The sequence below is a fragment of the Ciconia boyciana genome, chromosome 5, assembly GCF_034638445.1.
Source record: "Ciconia boyciana chromosome 5, ASM3463844v1, whole genome shotgun sequence".
NCBI lineage: Eukaryota > Metazoa > Chordata > Aves > Ciconiiformes > Ciconiidae > Ciconia > Ciconia boyciana.
In genome coordinates, this window is record NC_132938.1 from 29,536,586 (window position 1) to 29,558,810 (window position 22,225).

General features: G+C 41.5%; 2 protein-coding genes across 4 annotated transcripts in view; one reads left to right on the top strand and one right to left on the bottom strand.

The window, feature by feature from the left end:
• ATP10D (ATPase phospholipid transporting 10D (putative)) overlaps positions 1 to 14,482 on the top strand; it is a 50,623-nt gene extending 36,141 nt beyond the window's left edge. For 2 of the 3 annotated variants that reach the window (XM_072862495.1, XM_072862497.1), the window contains exons 15-23: positions 1,207 to 1,391; positions 3,095 to 3,404; positions 4,070 to 4,146; positions 4,639 to 4,764; positions 5,245 to 5,445; positions 8,218 to 8,298; positions 8,545 to 8,649; positions 9,988 to 10,175; positions 12,790 to 14,482. In XM_072862495.1, coding sequence (XP_072718596.1) covers positions 1,207 to 1,391; positions 3,095 to 3,404; positions 4,070 to 4,146; positions 4,639 to 4,764; positions 5,245 to 5,445; positions 8,218 to 8,298; positions 8,545 to 8,649; positions 9,988 to 10,175; positions 12,790 to 13,312 — 1,796 coding nt within the window. In that variant the 3' untranslated portion in view covers positions 13,313 to 14,482. The remainder of the gene's footprint in view (positions 1 to 1,206; positions 1,392 to 3,094; positions 3,405 to 4,069; positions 4,147 to 4,638; positions 4,765 to 5,244; positions 5,446 to 8,217; positions 8,299 to 8,544; positions 8,650 to 9,987; positions 10,176 to 12,789) is intronic. The other variant, XM_072862498.1, reaches the window with a different exon arrangement.
• A 6,250-nt stretch (positions 14,483 to 20,732) lies between these two features.
• Positions 20,733 to 22,225, bottom strand: part of CORIN (corin, serine peptidase) — a 161,187-nt gene continuing 159,694 nt past the window's right edge. The window contains exons 21-22 of the mRNA XM_072862094.1: positions 21,367 to 21,500; positions 20,733 to 20,915 (exon numbers count right to left, since the gene is read on the bottom strand). Coding sequence (XP_072718195.1) covers positions 20,733 to 20,915; positions 21,367 to 21,500 — 317 coding nt within the window. The remainder of the gene's footprint in view (positions 20,916 to 21,366; positions 21,501 to 22,225) is intronic.

Below are 22,225 nucleotides of genomic sequence, written 5' to 3' on the forward strand. Positions count from 1 at the left end.
GAAATTGCTGTAGTGTCAAAAATTTGCCTGACCTTTTGGTTCTTATCCATCCCCATATGACAGTCAGTGCTTTATATACAAATTGCTGGCTAGAGTCCCGCACTAGAAACAGGCTAGGAGGGGAAAACTTTGCTTTGAATTTTTTTTATTGTTTGTCTTTCAGAATGAACCTAGTTGCAACTGCCTGAAGTTTTTTTCTGATAAACTCTCTTAGCCTGAGAATCCCACAAGCCAAACCATGTCTCCTGCTTATGATTTAGTACCATTTCTATTGTGAAAAAGCCATGAAAATGTCTTGTACCATAGTAAATCACTGGCACTGCAGCTTTTCAGAGATTGTTCTGCTTTATGCTGACGTTGTGGTACCTCACTGTTATCAGAACAGAAGATTTTGTAAGCTGGTTTTGGGGATACAGGTCTGCCTGCTGTGCACACCAGAAAAGAGGATGTCTCTGTTAAAGTCTCTATTTTTTTGTTGAAAGTCTTTCTTTAACCACTAAGGGGTGTGTGTTAGAGCAGATGTTTCCTCCGTGTGGGGGAATATGTCAAGGTTGGCAGTGCGGGCAGGAGGAAGGGCAAAACACAGAGTTTGTGCTATGAATTGAAAGGATCTGGGACAGGAAGTACTGCAGCGATGAGTGGTTGAGAAACCTGCCGATGAATGCCAGGTCTTTGCAGCAGTGTGCAAAAATATGATATAAGAAGAGGGGATTTTGGTGTGGAAAAGGTGAGGGCTTGGGACAAGAGGTACAGATAATTCAGTCTGGAGCAGAGCTGAGAATAAGGAAAGAAGTGGGCTTTGAGGTAGGAAGGATTGAGGTGATACATGAAAGAAGGTTTGGGGTAGTCTGAGGTGTAGGAGAGAGTGGGAATAATGGACTATATTAGTCATGAGAAGCCTGGGAGTCTGTGTCCCACAGCCACTATGAGATGAAACAACTGAGAACGAGAAAAGTTGTCTTAAAAGGGTCTCATGAAGAGTTGGAGGCCCCTGAGGCTGTAATGAGGGTATGTGTCAACAATCTCGCACGTGATTGGCTCTGGGACAGAAAGATGTGGGAGGGAGGAATTCCCAAGCATGTCCCAGTAGGGTGTCTGTTTTGGGATGCGGAGATACACACAGAGGACCGTCTTGTCATGTCACTCTTGCAGCATTTTGGTTTTGGAAATACAGCAGCACTAATCCTTCTACTTGTCTAAATTGAGGTGCCACTGGCATTGAAGATCGCCTGCAGGAGGGTGTTCCAGACACAATACAGGCATTACGGAAAGCAGGAATAAAAATATGGATGCTGACAGGTGACAAGAGAGAGACAGCTGTCAACATTGCCTATGCTTGTAAACTGCTGGAACCAGATGACAGAATCTTCACTCTCAAATCACAGAGTAGGGTGAGTGGAAAATTACACTTTTCTTCTTTTTTTTTTTTTTTTTCTCTGCTGAAAGATTCAGTCAGGCTATATCACAGGGCAATATGGAAAAATAAAACATTCTCTGCTTTCCCAACGGACCAAAGACAGCATGGTTTCTTGGAAGATGAAAATACTGGAAAACTGACGGTTTACTTCCTTGCAGGTAAAATATGAAATCCTTTATATGTATGTAACATCTATTTCTTTATATACAGTCCCTAAATGATGATTAATTATTTTAATTGAATAGACTGCTTAATTTCTCTTTGTGGTAGGTTACAGAGTTGACATGTTTCACATGTTATTAGAGATTTCCAATGGCTGTGAGTTACAGCACGTTAGCAATGCAAGAATTATCATCGTGCAAATTCTATTCAATTAAGTTTTGTGCTGCTTTGTGTCATGTATTCCCTCAGCCCTGCTTGTCTTGCGTAAATGTACAAAGAATTGTCTCGTTAAAGTACATTGCACACTATTCAAGAAAACTAATCTGGCCACAATTTTATCAGAGAAAAATCTACCTTCTCCCCACCTCCCAGTAATTGAGTCATGTGATAAAGAGTGGTTAAAAATTCTGCTGGTTTGGGTGGCAAGTTTAATCCTATTTGATGATCGTGTCCTCTTGTGGATGCTTATAGCCAGCTTTTTTTCAAACCTTGATTTTTATCAGTTTTGGGTTTCTTAAGAGAGAAATTACTGACTGTAACTGCTAAAGCCAACATATGAAATGTCTCTCCTCGGAGCAGAGACATGAAATCTGAGACTTCTCTGAAGGACTTTTTCTAAGACCTTTCATTTTTCTTTTTTTCTCTGCTTATATGTTACTTTAGAAATTCAGTTTATATCTGCCATAAAAGATTGTGTGGCAAGTGGTAACTGTGGGGAAAATAAAGTGAAAAAGAAAGGATTTTTAGTCCAGTTGTGTTTGAGGAAAGCTTGGGGTTTGATTTTCGCTGACACTTTTTTCTTGCTTTTTTTCCTACTGGGGAACGAGTGTCTTACTTAACAGTGAGGACTGAGCCCCTTTTGCAGAAGTGCTCATCCTCCCTCTAACTGGACTTTGAAATAAAAAATAGACAGGAATTGATACTGTTGCATTTCGAAGTAAAATAATGAGAAGATTTAAGAATATGTATTTTCTTCTATAGAGCATGTGCCTTACATATATTGATATCAAGAATCTTTTGGGCATCTTATTTGGGCATCATTGATTCTGACAAGGTAAAAAATTCCACAAGGCCAGTTCTTCAGTAATTCATTGCAGCTCACCTATAATTTGATTTGAAGTGCACTTTTGGCTTTGCATGCCAGACGAAAGAAATGCAGAGAGCAAAAGTCTTCTATCAAAGCTGTATTTATATTACAGAATACTTAATGGTTGTTTTTTCTGCTGGTCAGTGAACGTTTTCTGATTTGCTTCAGTTTTTTCCTTTCTCCTAGCACAATACTCAAGCCAATCTACTTAAGCAAAGTTAAATCACAGGCCCTTTTATTAACAACAGACTGCATCCTTTGTGATTTTAAAGAGTTATTCAGCCTCATGTCTGAGCCTTTCTGGATTCAGGTGAAATGCTACGCAAGGGCAGCATTTGACCTTTTCTCCATTTGTATTTTATAAATTGAAAAGGGAGCCAGAACACAAACAGTATTTAATAAGTTGCCTTTCTGTTGTCTTTAATTAGGATGCCTGTGCCTTGGTGATGAGCAAAATTTTAGAAGACATCCAGAAGAATACTTCTGCCAAAAAAAAACCCAGTCAGAAACTTGGGAATGTCTCTGCAAGTCCTTCCACACAAGCTCCAGGGTTCAGTGCAGGCCTGGTTATTGATGGAAGGACTTTAGAGCATGTCCTTCATGACAGCCTACAGAATATTTTCTTGGAACTCACAGAAAAATGTCGGGCTGTAGTCTGCTGCCGAGCCACACCACTGCAGAAGAGTGTCCTGGTCAGACTGGTGCGAAATAAGCTAAAGGCAATGACATTAGCTGTAGGTGAGTCCTGTGGTTATCTTCTTTTCTCTGAAAAGCAGTAGAAGCCAGTTTCTTCTCTCCTATATTTTTGTTAATGTCTGTCACAAAATTTACTTTACAAGGAAGATAATCCTTTGAACTGTAGTTGTCTCTGGCATAAGATGATGTTAGTCTTCTGAACTAGCAAATTTAGTCCATAAACTTACTCATGGTAATCTAAAGCAACAAGAACAGCAGCAGTCCCGCACAGTGTTATGTAACATGTCCAAAGGAGCAAGTAAGAGGATTTTCCTTGTCACAGGAAAAAAGGTGATTTTCCCTTGTTCTCCTTCACAACTCCCCAAAATAGAGAGGGAGAGGGGAGATAACTGGCTGTGATTTAAAACACCCATATTTTCTGTTCCAGCATACCAACTAAATTCTGACAAAAGGAACAGCTAATACCCATTTGGAGAATATAGCTCAGTTCAGTCAGGCCTTCCACTTACTAATCCTGTTTTCTGTAGGGTTTTCCATAGGCTGCACTGTTGGCCATAAAAATGTTTTTCTCTGAACTCTCTGGTGTTCTTGTATATTTGTCTTTTCCTGCCACCTCCATGGTGATGTGTTAGCCAGCAAAGCTGCATCCAGGTTGCATTCCGAATAAGAGAGGTTAGTTTTGATTTTTCCTCGTCTTTTCTCTGTAGGTGATGGTGCCAATGATGTCAGTATGATCCAGGTGGCTGACACTGGTGTGGGAATATTGGGCCAAGAAGGCATGCAGGTAGTGTATACAAAGACAGCTGCAAATTACATCAGATTCCATTTTAAATCAGTTCAGAGTTTACCCTGGAGGCCCCGTGGCTCCACAGTCCATTACCGTACACGGGCAAGAGTTTGCAGCCTAAGCTCACACCCAGGCCTCAGCACTCTTCCAGGAACACTCAGAAGCTGAATGCTGCAGGGGTTCAAACTCCAGAGCTTGCTGCCTGTCACCAAACTATTACTCATGTCCTTCCAGGAAACAGGCAACCTAAGCACCAGTGATTTCTGTGCAGTTGTGTGCCTGCCTGTGTTGTGTTGGGCTGAGCTGTGTGTGTTAGTTTAAAATGTTGTATGGAGGGGCTCAGATCTGAGTGAGGGTAAGACCGTAAGCACTATGTATAAAAAAAATCATAAAATAAGAATTTCCAACAGTAGGTAAGTTGCTTACTTGGCAGTATCTGAAGTTTATCAGTTTGGATATAACATATCCTTTCCTTCACGTGCGTTGCAGGCTGTGATGGCAAGTGACTTTGCAATCTCTCAGTTTAGACACCTCAGGAAGCTGCTGCTTGTCCATGGTCACTGGTGTTATACCAGACTTACCAACATGGTGCTTTACTTCTTCTACAAGAATGTGGTATGTAGCTGTCCCATCCCGGGGAAATCACAGTTTGCATATTTGAGAGTGCAGAAGGGTTTAGTGGGGCTTTATATTCTTTTTTTAGTTTCTATTGTGAATGGGTTCAAAAAGACACAAAAAGCATATGTCAGACAATTCAGTTTCCCATTTATGTCTGCAGAGACCAGAGACTCTTATTCCTTGGATTGAATTTCCCACTCAGAGCCATTGTCTGGTTTGATTAAACAGTGGGTAACGGGCATTACTAATGTGGTGGCAGCATGACTATTTAAACAAGCCATGTCCAATTTTGAAATGTAAAGCTGTGTGCTAGTCAAATATAATTTCAAAGTGTGGTATTGGCATGAACTCCACAGCATTTATACTTACTTTTCCATAGATTACTGTAACCACACCTAAGATCTGACTGTTTTCCTCCAGGCTTTTAAAACACTTGTCTGCAGGTAACATTTTATCATGTCGTCTTTGACTTTTCAGGCCTACGTGAACCTCCTGTTCTGGTACCAGTTCTTCTGTGGGTTTTCAGGCACATCAATGACTGACTACTGGATCTTGATTCTTTTCAATCTCCTTTTTACATCAGTGCCACCCATCATTTATGGTGTCTTCGACAAAGATGTGTCTGCAGAGATACTCATGCAGCTCCCACAGCTGTACATGATGAGCCAGAAATCTGTGGTAGGTTAAAGAATGCTTGGCCTGAAGCAAACTGAAGTGGTTGGCATTTGAGCCATTTCTGTCTTTGTTTCCTTCATGGTTCACATCAGGCAAACATGAAGTTTAAAACCACTTTCTCTATTAGAAAAACACTTAAGCCTATGCACAAATGTATGTGCACAAATAAAAGCTGTTTTTTCAGAAGTTTTTTGTAGGCTTTTTTCAGCCGTACACCCAATCTTACCAGACATTTGGATGGTAAGAGAAATTAAGGACTTCAGGTGAAGCAGTGTACTAGATAAACATTGGTACCAGCATGTTTACTTCATTTACTGCCTCAGCTGTCAACATGCTTCCTCAAAATGGGTTTCTTTTGAGCTTCTGGGCTTACTTTTAAAGATAAGGGCACTAGACACTGTTTTTTCACTGTCATATAAGGCTCTCAACTGCCAAAGTAATGAGGAATGGATAAGAACCAGAGTAGATTCCTTTCAAATATATAATCCTCAAGGAAGTTCTGTCATTCAGGTTTCTTTTCTCCTTATGGGTATGTTCTAGAATTTGCTGGTGGCACTTTTCTTCTATCTGAAAACACTATACATCATATCTGCTCTATAAGTAAATTCTGCCCAAACATTTAACACAGAAAACTGCAGGGAGGAGTTTCTAAATCAAAATTACATAAATCAGTAAGCTTTTTCCTGATTTCTGCTTTGCTTAGCATGAATTCTAGCATAATTTTAACTTCATCATGTTTTTTTAATTTATCACTTAATTAAAATAATATTTTTATTATAACAATTGAAGGCAGTGACATACTGAGCCTGAGACACAATAGATACTAGTAGCCCAGAGAGAGGAAACATGGAGCATATGATTCACCTAAAACTCACCATTTTCTTTATGACCATAGCCTTTCAATAACAGATTTGACATTAGGAAGCATTTCTTTACAGAGGGGGTGGTTAAACACTGGAACAGGCTTCCTAGAGAGGTGGTCAATGCCCCCAAGCCTGTCAGTGTTTAAGAGGCCCTTGGACAATGCCCTTAATAACAGGCTTTAACTTTTCGTCAGCCCTGAAGTGGTCAGACAGTTGGACTAGATGATCGTTGCAGGTCCCTTCCAACTGAAATATTCTACTCTATTCTGTTCTGCTCTGTTCTATTTTATTCTGTTCTAACAAATACTATTAAAAATAAATGAGCTACAGCATGTTGTGTACTAGTTGTGCAGTCTCATCTGTATAACCTGGCAGAAGTCTAGGTCTGATTTAGAAGGGAAAGAAGGATATACAGTGAGGGGGCAATTTATTTTGTTTGTTTGTGGACTTTTACATTTCTTTTTACATACCCTTAAATATTTTATGTTGCTTGGTTTATGAAATTTTTGCAAAACTAAGTACTGATCCGATCGGTACTGGTACCGGTCCGAGCCTTTGTAGACTGGCTGGAGCAGGTCTGTGCTTTGTCAATCACAGAGAGTTTTGACTAAGTAAATGTTACAAGGCCTCAGGATTTGGCCCTTTGTTTTGATCTCCAGGATATATACGGTGATCTGAGCTGAGATGAAAGTTTTGAGGCAACATAATCAAAATTACTGCATTACACAATAGTTTTTCCATTTTTTTCCCCCTTAACTTTTATCAGAGTTTTTCTCTTTTGTCCAGCACAGCGTTGCCTTGCTCTGTGGTTGGAGTTGTTAAGTAGTATATAATTTCCTTTCTTGCATGGAAGCACAGTGAAATAATTGCTTTGAATTAAGTGCAGCATAGAAGAAAAAGAAATGCTTTAAAAGATGTAGTATCACAATATTGCACCATGACATCACAAGTGCTCTGTACAAGCTATAAAAATGGACAGTAACTTGGATTCACCTTCAGTAATTTAGAGCACTTCCCTGACAGGCAAATAAGAAGATAAGTTTCCCACACCACCTCCAGAGAGCAGTTCAGTTCTTGAAAGGGCTGAATGGCTTTTTGGAGAAATCCATCTCTCTCCACTAATTGTAGAGGAAGTCCTGGCTGAGTAGACCGCTCACCTATGTGTCTCAATTTAGTGCCTGAAGGAATGGGATGTATCTAAGCCAGGGCACACAGAGCTATGGTTTCATAAGTGGTTGAGCTGTCATGGCAGTTTGCTGCCACTGAGTGACGAAGGCTCGTTCCTTCTCCTCTTCTCCCTACTTTTCTTCCCGTTCCCTGTTTTCATCCACATAGTTAAACTACCTTCCTTGTGCCAGCTTGGTCATCCCATGAGATCCTTCCAGGAGGTGATTTAACACACTAAAACACTAAATGTGTTATTCCAGCAGAAAAGTGAATTGATTTCTCACATTCTAGTGAGTTAAGTTAGCTCACAGAGGAGTCCGGTCCGCACAGAGGAGTCAACCAGCACAAAGAGCAGAAGCACATGTACCAAAAAGAAGGGGGTGGAGATAGAAGAAAGTGGGACTTGGCATTCAGTGATGGTAAGCTGCTAGGGTAATTCACTGTCCCCTAGCCCTCTCCCTTCCTTAGTACTCAGTTAGGTAAGGCTCTGGTAGGTCTGTTCTGGCGGAAACAGCTGTAAGATCAGAGGTCCAGATCTGGCTTCTGATTTAAATACTAACAGTTAGCTGCATGTGTGGAGTGAGCTCTCTATTTTTATTATCATAACAAAAAAGATGCCTCTTCATTGGGAAACTAACTGGAATTACTTCTGCTGATAATCGTTCCCCAAATCCAAATTAATGCTAATTAAGGATGCAGCAATTTGTTCAATTTGTTTCAATGCCATTATCTTTTTTTCTTACAGGCTTACTTGCCTTCAGCTTTCTGGATAACCTTGCTGGATGCGTTTTACCAAAGTCTCGTTTGCTTTTTTGTGCCTTACTTTGTAAGTGCTGGATATGAAATACATTTATCCATTTTGACACACTAAAAACCCAGGCAAATTAGAGAATAAAATGAAGTATTTGATTTTACTTCCTCATATATAAATGTGTACTAACAGGATCATCATTGGAACTGAGCTGAACTGTGTGCATGCAAATATGTGTGGTATTGAAACTATTCATGCCACTTTGTGTATTAGGACTATACGTAAAGAATATATTACGCTGACCGCTGTCTTCCTTTACAGACTTACTATGGCTCAGACATAGACATTTTTTCTTTTGGAAACCCTGTAAACACAGCAGCGCTCTTCATAATACTGTTGCACCTTCTCATTGAGTGCAAGTCTGTGGTGAGTACTTTGTTTTCAAAAGAGTATATTCCTAACAGAGTATGTGCATACAGCTTGCATTAAAATTAAACAGAAGAAAGAACTTCATATACAAAACAGAATAAGTATAAAAGGGCCAAAGCCTAAGTATTTTGTTTATGTGACCATGTGAGCTCTCCTAATGCACCTGTCATTGGAGCCAATAGAGTTACTTGTATGACTAAAATTAGCAAAATTTGGCCTCAGAATTATTTGTAAATAGTGAAAGGATCCTGCCTCGTTAGGGTACGGTGGTTTTGGGGATGCCAGTTTAGTTTTGCAAATGGTAAAACCAACCAGTGATCTACTGAGTCTTCATTAGTTCCCAAAGCTTGCATCTCAAAGACAACGATGTGAGCTGTTGATTTTGAATGCTTGAAACTGATGATCTGCTCTCTGGCCAGGAGGTATATTTTGGTGACAGAACTAGGGAACCGATATGCTACAGAAATGCTATTCCTTTTAATTAAGTCTGCGCAAGCTAAAGCATCTGCATTAGCTTGGATAAATTTACAGCCCTTACAACTGTAATATGTGGCTATTTTGCATAATTTTAAAGAAAATTCAATAGTATTTACAGTAGAAGGACACAGATTAATGGGCTTTATTTTCTGTCTGTCTTTTTTTTGAAATATACTTTTTTAGGATTGTTTCGTAATGGATGAAATTTCAAGTTGTGATTCGGTCTTTTCGTTGTTCTTTTGGGAGCATGGCAGCAGTGATAAAAATGTCTTTATTGAGAAGAGATGGGTAGCATGAGTGTATCCACACTCTGAATAGGAAAACATTACTTAAATGGCTTTTATTTGGCATTTTTGAATGTCGGCAAGCTGTCAGACCAATGGCAGTGTTGTTTCCATAGTAACTATTATAGCCATTTAGAAAATTACAGAAAACTCCAATGTAGAACAGTTAATCAATGTCTCAAGCAAGATATATAAGGGTGGTGTCATGCGAAGATCTCGCCTCCATTTGCTTGAGAAGGCTTTCTCTGCTGCCGGTGGATGAGGGGGTCATCTAAGGCAAATGGCACAAAAGTGTCTTTCACAAAGGAATCAAAAGCTATGCATTTAGTAGAATAAAAAAAATTAAATGGCTGGGTTACCTATGAACTGTAGGAAGAAGGCTCCATTCTTCCTGGAATGTTTTGTATAAAAGTAGGAATATTATCTGAACAGATCTTTCCTCTCTTACATTAAGCAGCTGTCCTTGGAGGAAGAGTGTGTGCATGTTCATGCGTGCATGTGTACACACATACAGGTGTTACAGGTCTTTCAGTTTACAGCTTAAATCTGATTTCTTTCCTTTTCTGAATTGCAGACTTGGATACATACAGTAGTTATAGTTGGCAGCATTCTGTTTTACTTTGTCTTCGCTCTGGCTTTTGGGGCAACCTGCAAAACCCACAACCCACCATCAAATCCTTATTGGATCATGGAAAAGCACATGACAGACCCAGTATTTTACTTAGTTTGCCTCCTGACTACTTGTGTTGCTCTGCTACCCAGGTGCGTTTCTGTTTTATAATTGCAGATTGCTGCTGTTAACAAAATTAATTTTCTTTGAGTCAGTGATGCTATAAATCTCTGTGGCTAGAGGTCTTCCTCCCTCCTGCCACCCACAACGTAAAGAAAATTTCATAACTGCCAGACCAAGCCATGTGAGGACAGCTCTTTAGTGACATGTTCTCAAAGTAAATTTCAGTAAATAAATAATTAATTTCTTTTGTGGTTTATATTATATTCAATTATTTATATTACATTAAATATAGTCTTTGGAGGGAAGAAACAGTAATCTCTGTAACCAGAGTTTATAATTTATATACCAATCCGTTAGTGATCACAGTTGAATATGTACTATACATAGAAGCACTGTGTTTAGTCTGTGTTTATTTGTGAAACCATTTTCTGTTTGAAATTTATGTCATGAATATATATAAGAATATTTAGAACGAAGAATGCATGTACAGGCTTCTTTGTGGGGTGGAAACACACTGACTAGATTCACGAAAGGTCCTGAGTTGTGTTTTTATCGTGCCAAATGTTTAAGTGTTTTGCCTCACTGAAGAAGTCATAACTCCAAGTTCGATAACTCATTCACCCTGGAAAGGCAGGAACATTGGGTGGAGGTCCCAGACACCAGCACGCTGAGCAGGGAGACACCTGAGCGAGCCAACAGAGAAAAACAAAGTGTGTGAGAGAGTGAAAGACCAGTGAAAGAGACTTCATCAGACTTGGTCTAGCTCTATTTAGTAGCCACAGACATCTTCCTTTCACAGGCTGAACATGAACTCAAGTCTCCAGCCTATTAGTGAAGAGCCTACAGTGCTAATTTATTCATTCTTCTGTGTTATGTCTCTTTGTTTCCCTCTCATGTCATTTCAGAAAGAGGGGACTTGAAACTGAATTGCACAGAGAGATACTGAGAGAAGTGTTGGGGAGAATAAATGCTGTTTCCTCCTCACCTGGTGTCATTTTACATCGTTAGGCACAGTCTGAGCACACTTTCTGGATCAAGGGCTGCAGTACATGCTGCATGCATTGCCAATGCTGCTGGAAGGAAAGCTGGCAGAGCTGTGGCTGTAGGTGCCTGCAATAGCCACCAAGTACCTGAGTCCCCTTTGAAGAAGTCTCCCTCTGTGTCTTAAGCACATCAGCCAGGGTTTTGCTGCGCTCACCGGAGATCATGACTGATAGCTTTGGTTCACAGTTCAGTTCACCAGAAGGATAAACCACGACGTGCAAGAAACATGTGTGCTCTTCCCTCCCCATCCCTGCTCTCAGCTTGGCTTCAGGTGGTGACAGTAGAGCCTTTTCTTTCACACACAGTAAATCTCCCTTACACAACAAATAAACAGATAAATGCTGTTCCAGGACCTTTTGGTAGGGCTCTAGAGAGCCTAGGTAGGAGAAAGCTTTCAGCTTGGTGACTGTTTCCAATGTAAAGGTGTTCAATTTTGAAGAAGACTTCTTTTTCATGGTGAATTAAATGCAAAGTGTTTAGACCAGTGGAATTCTTTGAGTCACTTGCACTCTCCCTGTACCAATACCTGAGAAGATTTATAACTGTTGTGGCTAACTCAAGCTTTTCTACTTCAGTGATTTGAAGTAGAAGTGCCTATTACGGAACCGCTGCTGTCACACATACATTTTTTTCTTTGCTTATTTCTGATGTAATCCTTTGTAAGGTGCTGAAAAGCCACCACTCAGTGGAGACTGTGAAGCTAAAGGGTGCTCTACACCTTCTAGCCTGAGGGAGTGAGACTGGGGCTTTCACTGGAGTTTTTAAGGAGCAGTTCTCCTACAGAGGGACAGATGTTGGATGCCCTGTTGACTGAAAATTCACTGAAAAAATCTATGATTAAAACCTTTGCCCTAAGTTGCCAGTTAAGTCAGTTCTAATATGAATCATTCCTAGAGTTTAATTCTGGAACATCACTTGTACTCCATATTCCTCTTACTGCACATGGTGATTTGTTTCTTTGGCCTTTGCTTTCATGTTCATTCTTGCTTCTGGTGAATTCTCTGGCTCCTGCAAAAGTTACGAATCTTGGAACGATGCTCTGCCTACTCTTCCCAGCTTTCCAGGGCTGTATTAGTCCTATATTATCGGCGCAAAACAGCAGTGATTAACAGCTTCTCAGTTGGAGGCATGAATTTTTCTAAGCCTGATTTTTTCCGCAGTAGTTCTTAACTCCTTGTATGTGCACTGAAGTGCCAGGGAAACTCTAAACTGTGCACTGATTTTGATGCCTTTCTTTCTGGGGCCTGACATTGTACACAGAAAGCTCCACTTTCAGTGTAGTTGGGACCCCAGCCCTTCATTGAAGTTGCACGTGCACATTGCTGCAGTAACTACTCTGTAGGAGAACTGTGTTCAGGACAGAAAAATGGAAGTACCTGAGAGCAGTATCTGTCTTTGAAAATGCCAGTTTTAAAACATGTTCTGGTGGAGTTGCTGGCCTTATAGTTTATGTTCACAAAACGGCACCTGCAAAAACTGTTTCAGAGACTGCTGCAGCCACAGGGTTACTTGAGTGGTGTTTGGTTTCCTTTAGTGTTGCTGGAAACAGTTTTGAGTCTGCTTCTAAACAGCTTATTTGAAACTGTGTTTATTTTGTAGATACTTGCTGAGAGTTCTCCAAGGAACTTTGTTTCCGTCTCCGGTGTTGAGAGCCAAGCACCTTGACAGACTGACTCCCGAGGAGCAGAGGGAAGCAATTAAGAGATGGAAAGATGACTGCACTGTAAACTGTAGAGTGGAGTTCCAGGCTACTTCTAGGTCTTCCAGCTCAGCCACAGCTGCTGTATCAGAGGAAGAAAGCATTGCCAGTGTTCTGCCAACATCTAAAACACCTTTTCAGGCCTGTTCAAGAGATGGGTTAGTAGAGGACACCTCCTTCTTACCAGACGTACAGGATGAGTCTGGGAATACAAACGGCTTGAACTCTGAAAAGACTGTATTTCTGAATTCATCAAAGGAAACTAATTCAGACACATGTGTCAGTAGTAACTTATGTGCCAAAGTCTCTGTGTGTGCTTCTCAAGAGGGCAGCAGTGCTATTTCTCTAGCACACAAAGCAAGTTTGAATTCTGTTTTGTGTGAAGATGATGCTTTAATGTATTTTACAAAGTTGGAATCCTAACTGTTTAAAACCCAAGAGTAATAACTGCTGATTTATGCTACATTGTGGTTTTGTTTTCTTCAGCCAAGGCGGATGATGCACACATTTCCTTAAAAGCTTTTTTGTTTATAAAGCTTTTCAATAATTTATTAAGAAGTTCAAGATCTAAATGGCTGGGTTGTTTTTTATATTTTTTCACACAGTAGACTTTGCATACTGCTTATTTCTTGTATGCAACATTGCATAATACCTTGTGGTGTTATGGACAGGTCGTTGCATGAATATGGATTTGCAGGACCCAGTTCAGGTAAGCCAACCTGCTCCCTTGCACTGCTATCCTAAAATCCTAGCGTTCCCTGGGATTCACCACTTGCTGAAGTATGCAGTACGCAGAAGGGCTGAGATGTAGTGTTACTGGTTGGCTCGTTGCAAGACTCCTCCAGTATGCGTATACAGTAATTGTTTTAATCATTGTGGTCCAGTTTGTTTGCCAGGCTATTGCACGGGCCATCTCAGTGCTGGCCAAACACAATTTTAACCATCAGAAGAGCGGCCCAGATGAGACATGTGTCAAGTGTCTCCCTCACCTTCCTCTTCCACAAAAAGAGCAAATCCTAGTGCAGCCTTTTGTTCTCCGTGATAGTTCATCCTCCTGCTACATCCCTCCTTTTTGTCTCCATGTGCTGTTTCATGTCATTTGCCACTGACACTGGGCTTCTTTTCCTCCTCACCCAGCTCAGATGTTGGCTGCCTGTCTTTTCTCTAAACTCTATCCCATGCTTGCACTGCAAAATTGTCTGCCAGTAGCAGTGGGCAGCTCCAGTCTGTCTTCAGGTCTTCTCTTATAAATAGCAGCTTCTGGCTGATGACATTACTCTTCTTCACTCTCAGGTGTTTTTACATTCCTCTGGACTTTTGTAATAAACAGCTTAAGTATCTCTAAAGGCTGCTCAAAAGAAGGTATAACCCAGTGTATGTCCCAGATTTGAGCTCTGTTGCTCATCTGTCTTGGAGGTGTCCTGCCTCTGACAATTTCCCACTGCTCTACATGCTGCACAAAAGCTGGCTGAGGTGCACGTGGCTATTTCTGGGTTCCAGACTGTCTAAAATATTGCCTCCTTTTTACTTCCCTCCCCAAAAAGTTACATGGCCAATTTATGGAGGAACTTAGGAAATTGTTTGTATCCACTAGCACCTGTTGAAATAAACAGTTTCCTCAAACTGAGGCTGCTAATGAATTATTAGTATTGAGCCCATTTGATGGTTCTGTTTCTTTCTAAAAACTTTCTGCTTTAAAATTGCCAAGATTTGTGGGTTTATTTTTAGGCACCGTGTTTGGGGCAAGGGCTCTGCTTTCTAATTGAACCATGAGCTTTCCATGTCAATGATCAACATTACATATTCCACATCTTTTAAGATCTCTGAAAGAATTTAAACAAACGCTGTGAGGTCTGAGACAGCTGCTGCTATGCAGGGCAGATACTGAGGGCATGCTAAGTTCATTCAAATGCAGGTCACCACATGTTACCAAAAGTTTAAAACGGTTCTGTTTTCGAAAGGTAGAATGTAATTAGGGCTGACTCCATCCCTAGTGTTAGTGAGGAGAAAAATACCCTTTTTGTTTAGCCTGTAGAAGAAAAACAGTGGAAGGAGCCAGTGATGACAGCCATTTCTGCAAATATTTTTTTAAAATTTGGTTCAACATATGACAAAATATTTTTGGTAGGTTCTAACATAAGGTTAGTGGGGACCTTTGAAGTGATGGCAGACATTCAAATTCTAAGAGATCATGTCGAGCAAGTTGGTTTGCAGTTACGATTTTCAGATGTTTGTCTGTAGTATCCTTGCTGCGGGGGGCACCTTGCCAGGAGTGGACTCCAGGTGTCCTGAGTGAAACACCTCAGCTTTCTCTACAAGCCACGGGAACTCCGAGGTGTCCGAGGAGAAGCTGCAAAATGGCCAGCAGGTTGTGCAGGGAGATTAGCTGGCACAAGGGCAGAATCGTACAGGAACAGACTTGCTGGGACTCAGTGAAGTCATCTGCTCTGCTCCACAGCCCCAAGGCAGGCTCTGCTCTACCCTTACGATTCCTAGCAGATGTTCTCCTGTTGTAAAGAGCTCCAGAGAAGCAGGCCAGGACAGTGCTTTCCTGCCCTCAAAGGCAAATAGTGTTTTTGTTTCTGTGTCTCACCTGAATGTTTCTTCTGCACCTTAGATCTATGGCCTCTCTTCACTTGTGGCCACAGAGAACAGATTATTCTGTGCTGTGGTTCTACAAGTCTGTGACTATGACTGAGGTACGTTGAGCTCTCATGGAAGAGCTCCGGGACTTGCAGTGACCTGAGGGAGTGCAGGGCTCAGCTGTCTCCCCTTCCTGTCACTGTAAAAAGGAGCGTGGGGGACAACACTGGCCTGTGACCTGCCCTCTTGTTGCCTCTGCTGCAGGAGCAGAACCTACCAGCAGATTTGGCAGGTAGCTGATCGTTTAGTCTCAGGAGTTCGCATGTGTATCACACAAAAGCTGCAAGCATTCAGAGTACGATCTTCCAAAATCTTCCATGACTGTAAGCTGTGGCATCAAAATAACTACACAAAGAAACCTGAGTGGCAGTCACCTGTTAGACCTGGGGCCAGCTGCATGATGCCTCTGGGACGCTGGAATTGCTATTATGTGGCTTTTTACAAGCCTGGTCACCCCACTACTCACTGCTTAGTGCAGTGAGGCTTTCAGGATGGATTCTTAAATTGGATGAAGGATGATTTCATCTGGGTCTCAAAAGTGCCAGGCCCTGTGGGTTGCCTTGAAACTTTAGGTCCTTTTAAAAGTTTCTCTGTGCTGAGATTGTAAATACTTTTGCACCACTTGAAATGGTACAAAACGCACACACACGTTTCATTTTTTTCTTGGTGTGTTGTTTCACTGATGGTGCGTGTTGCTTAAAATTGTCCACTATAGGTTGTGTTCTTTTAGAGGTCTTTGACAAGCAGTCTAAGTGATAAAATTATCCGTTGTGTAAAACCCGATCTTTTTCTTCTTTCTTTCTTTCTTTCTTTCTTTTTTTTTTGTTGTGGACAAACAGCAGAAATATCTAAGGGCTATCTGCTGTGATCACTTGCTGTTTTTTACTGAAGGGGAGATGAGGGTAGTGAGTCTTTAATAAAAGCTTCAAAATATTAATTGGCCGTATCTAAAGTGGTGCCAAATGAAGGGTGCAAGTGAATCGCCCTCCCTTTGCTTCTCAACAGTTGAATTGTTTCCTTTATTTTTTTTTAGCACTGGAGACGTCACGATCCCCTGCTTGCTTCTGTGCTCCTGCACTTAGGCACAGCATGACCTGACTTTTTCCATTTTGAAAACAGGCTTTTTAAGATCATCTCACAGGTGCCTTCCAGATGTCATGAAGGAAAGCACAGCATTTACACTTTTGACTGTCAGTTTAAAACAAACCAAAACAACCACCTTCAACTCCCCAAACTTCGTAGCTACACCTAGAGCAGCTTTAACTCACTTTTTGATGTGCAATATTTGATTTACAGAAAAAAATACGCTTTTTTAAAATTTGTTTTTTCACAGCAGCCACACCTGTGCTAAACATTTGCAGGTGGCCGTCAGCCACAGCCTGTATTGAGTGAGTGTTTTCACAGCACAGTGAGCGCTGGTCTGTACCTGGGGCACAGTTTGAGCTGAATGTGTAACCCCAGCTGTGGTGTTTCCCTCAGCCCCGCCGGCTGCAGCAGGAGGCTGAGGACCAGCGAACGCAGAGCACCCGCCGCTCCTGCCAGCCCTGGCTCTGCTGCTGGTCAGAACAGCCCTTGCTCTCTGCAGAGGCTAGTGGACAAGTTCTGAAGGTGACGGTGTTAAGAACGTTCTCATAGCTGAATTGCAGTGTGGGTTTCGTATTATTTGTTCCTGGTTTATTCTGGTTATGTTACTCTTGCCCTCATGGTCCACCTTACTGTTGACTGCCGTGAAAAGGCAAATTTAAACTATTTTAAGTTTCTGCATGCTTATTATTTTTATTTCGGCGTGTGTACGCATTGTTGAAATGCTGCGTACCAGTTAAAAGGAGATGGTTATTTCAAACTAATTGTATTCCTGAGGAAAGCCATAGAACAAAATGTGTTCAGAGCAGTTTGATTGTAGCTTTAATTTTTCAGATTTTTCAATTCAGAGTAGCTGTTGGCAGCGGTATTCTTGGTAATATTCTGCATTGGAAGCATACATGCAGAAGACACTAAAAGTTGTACGGTGGTGGTAGTGCCATAACCTCCACAAGTGTTGTAGTGCTAACAGGGCTGTCAGGGCTGCTTAAAAAAGCTAGGTAAGGGTATGCAAATACCTTTTTAAGGCTATTTTTAGGCATTATTGCTAAAGTTATAGCTTCACACCTCCATATTGTCATTGAGTCTCTAAAGATTAAAACACATTTTCAACAGAGAAGTTATTTGGAAAATGATTGTAAATTTTTATTAGTACAGCTAGAAAGAAGCAGATCTGCTTGACTGTGACATTGCTTCCATTTGGAGCTACGGCTGTGGTAGCGGTAAAACCAACAATTGTTACCTTACAGTGAGGCTACACTTGTAAGAGAAACAGCATAATTGTGATCGTAGCCGTTACGGCAGCACACAGGGAAAGGCTTGCTACAGTGGAAGGAGGAGTATGTTTGCCTATTTCATGTGCACACATAAAAAAAGCAGTATAAAAATACAATTATAAAATTACAAATTTCCTCTTTACATGGAATGTTGTGGGGAAGGAAGAGACCCAGCTGCTCCCTCCTGAAGCCATTTGGGGTGGGGCTCAGCCTGTAATTTCTTCAGACTGATTCCGTACAGGAGGGGGCTGGATCATATGTTTAAGCAGAACTCTCCCTCATTTGCTGGGAGGGACTGCTTGGAAACTGGTGGCATGCCAAACCCAGCTAATTAAAATGTGTAATTATATATTATCATTTGGTAGTGCTAATATCTACGTGAAATGATTATATGGACTCCAGTGCTTTACAAAATGCAAAGCTGCTAACCACTTCATCTGGTGGAAAGACGTCAGGCTGGGCTGCTCATGTCACAACAGCACCTGTTTGTTTTACTTCTGGAAAACAGACCTTGCTGAAACCTGCCTGTCACCAGACACGTCAGAGGGACGGCGGGGCGGGCTGGCTCTGACAGCCCCTGGGCTGCCTACTCCGGTAACTCTCGGTACCGGCTCCGGGACTTTGAACGGTGCTGCCCTACAGCTGCAGAGATCCTGGCCCCAGAGAAAAGCTAAAGTGGGGGACTGAGAGCTCCAGCTTCCATATCCTTAAGGCAAGGGCATCAGTAACCTGCTTCATCTGTAATCTACTTGCACTGGAAAAACATGGTCACAGCTGCTTTCTCTCATTTGTAGCTGGGGGAAGAAGAGCATTTATGTTACAGTAAAAACAAAATCCTTAATATATTAAAAAACCCCAAACAAACAAACCCAAACCTAGCAAAGCCTAGAAGGGTTTTCTTTCTGAGCATGAAACAGTGATACAATAGTCACTTGAATAGAATTTCAGAATCCATAACATAAATATTGAATATTTATTAATAATGCTGTCTAGAGCACTGTCTCATATGTCTAACATTAGGCATGTTAAAGGAGAAGATATGGAAATACGAGGTAAACCTTCACTAAAGCAATAGTCAGATCTATGTAGATTGGTTGTAACATGATTAATAGTACCTGAAATGTCCATTAATTAGCTCTTTTAATGCATGTTTCCACATATGGCAGTCATGGTATTGACAAGGCCCTGCCACATTGTCATGGGGGCATGCCAGAGGTAGCAGAGAGGGTAATTATATGCCTCAGGCTGGATTCACAGCAGACCAGGCACAGCACTGAAAACACGCAAATTTTAAACGCATTGCTCCCCAGTGAAATTCATCCAGTAATCCTCAGGTTCCTGACTCCTCCTACTCTGGCCTCCCAAAGGCTGCGAGCTGCGCAGGACATCACCTGCAGCAGTTGATAGGACACACCTCCCCTCTAGCACCATAAAGAGGTGCCAAGCTCCATCATCATGTTTTTCAACCAGACTCGCTTGGAGTCAAGGCTTAGCCTCTTACCTGCTGCACAGGGCACTCCGCCATCTGGCTACCAAGCACTGGAGCGGGGCTCTTTGGGCCTTTGCTGATGAATCTGTTGTACTTTAACATATTTCTAATATTCATTTCAACAGAAGCTGGAATCCAAGTCTTCTATCATTCATATTTCTTTCTGCTTTTTTTTTTTCCCCCAATTGTTTAATTTTGCTAAGCAAAATGAGACTTTCAATGCAAGATACTAGAAGAGACCTATCCAGAAATACCCAGTTTCACAGTATTTGGGATACTGCTCACACTGCATCTTTTGCACTTTAAATCTGCATTTTCCATATCTCACCAGATGTTCAAAGTAGCTGACTCTAGGGGGGGAAACCATTGCAGTGGCATTGCCAACCCTGTTATGTTTTTAGAGGACCGGAGATGTTCAATGCACGCTTTATAGGCTGGGCACACTATACAAAATGGGGAAAAAAGCCAGTGGGGCATAGGTTTGATAAATGTGCTAATTGGTGTAGTGCTGTCAAGACATGGGTGTTTCCTGGACGCATTAAGACATTGGGAGCTTCAGCAAATTAAGTGGTAGAAACTGTCCAAAGAGCCTGAACAGCTAAGTTTTGGTCTCGGGTGCCTCAAGTGGTAGTTAAGAGTCTGTTGGCCTACCGGTCCCTCCATCGCCCCACAGAGATACCCAAGCTGGCTCTGGGAACAGACGCTGCGGAGTCAGGATGGTACAGGGTTATGCCCATGCAAGTTAGCCACCCTGAGAGACAGAATGCATTAGCTCCGGCACACCAGCAGCACACGGCTACGCACCTGTGGAGACCTGCACGTGTACTTCAATGCGCCCTGTGCCACATGGACGTACAAACCCGTCCATCTCTCCCCCACCCTCCAGCGTGTGGTGCGGCCATGCCTGGTGTTGCCCTCGTGAATATACGTCAGTGCTGTCCGGATGCACTGAGTTCATTCCTCGTGACGAGTGAGTGAAAATGCATGTGCTACCAATCGAATAGTATTAAAATAGGTTATCTAAAAGGTTTTTCTAGTCTGTGCTACTGCTGAGTTTGAATAGCTGAAAGGCAGAAAGTGGCTGATTCTTTTCTTTTAAGCCTTTTGCTGTGTTTGGAACAGCACCACAACACAGTTAAAAGAAAAGTCAAAAGGATTATTAATTCTACCCCAAAGTATATTCACCAGCAGAGCGTTTACCGTTAACATACACTGCATATTCCATAGCTCCACAACCAGAAAAGATAGAGCTTGAAACTCCTTTTCATAGAGTTTCTGGACTGCAAAATCTTCAGTGTTGAAGTGCTGATTCCTTTTTTCTTTTGTCTGTCAGCACAGTTCTTACCATCTGGAGTTAGTTCAGCAGAAAGGTGTGGATGTATATTTGTCTTTCAATCCACTCAATAAAATGTGACACGTTACTGTAAACTCCAGGTCCCAAAACCTTGGAAAAGCAGACAGAGCCCCAAGAAGTTAAACCAAACAAAGTCCAGTGCCCTGAAGGTTGCTCACATACAAGCGGTCCTCCACTGTCACCCTGCAACATGAAAAAAAAAAAGTCTATAGGGGCTATGCGTGGCCAGCAGTCATACGGTTAAAGTTATGTCTCAGTTCCTACAGCAATTTGCCTTTAATAAGTAACTCAGCTGTAAAAACTGGCTGCTCTGCTGAACCATGTAGCAGCAGAGAGCATTACCAGTATTTATTCCCTGTTATATTTGTACAAAAAAATACCTGCAAAAGGCTCATGCCAATTAAAAAAAATCAGGCTAATAGTTAACTAATACAGATAAACCTTAGAGTCTTCAAGCGATATTTCATTAGCATAAACTGAAGTTGATTACACCAATAATAATAATAAAAGTTGGGTTAAAATATGTAAATAACTTGTCATTCCTATAGTAGATGAAATATGCTAATAAACATCATAGTACTTTGACTTCTAAAAGCAAGTCTGGCTGTGAGTTTCTCCTTAGAGAGAAGCCTACCATGCAAGAGTCCACAGTGCCAGACTCGTAGCCAGCGCACAGCATCCTGCTGGTGATGGTTTTCATGTCAAAGTATGACTGGCATTGTTCTAAGGAAATGATGCGAACCTCTCCTTCTTGAAGCTTGAAAGGCACTGAAAAACAGAATTAAGCATTAAACTGTATACACAAACACACAAATACCTAGCTATGATGGCTCTTTGAGATATGAGAAATATTTCCATTAGGATAGATTATCCATATTGCTTTATACTAAACATAAGGAGAGAAGAATCTCCCTTTAGCAAAAAGCTAAGGTGAAAGCAGGTGGTTTTCTGCACTGCTGCATTGCAGGATTCGTGACTGCCATGCTGCTGAGCCAGGAGTGTACGTGTTGCATTCTGGAGACGGACCAAGCACATGGGGACTGGTGTGACACTTGCTGTTTATCGTGCACTCGCACTGACAGACTGAGGAGGGAGAGCACCTTTACATGATACGGTATGGGACTTCAAAGATGGGGGCAGTATTGGCTGGACAACAGTCATGTGAGGGAGATGGAGGAGAGGTTTGACTCATTGCGTGGCAGGATCTCCTTGTTTCTGTCATGGTAAAGCTTGGTATAATCACAGCCATTTTGAGTTATGTTTGAGTAAATTTGACTTAGTGTATCAGGGAATCAGAACTCAAAGGTTATTGGAATTATTTTAGTGCATTCAGGAGACAGTAAAGGACTTCTTCCTATTCTAAACAGCTGACCAAGATCAAAGTCTAAGGAAAGTTGTTCAGCCTAGGGCATGAAGTACTAAATGCTGTGTAGCCATGACGGTTTTTGATGCTTCATAACATAAAACCTTTAAAAGCAATGCTGAAACCACAT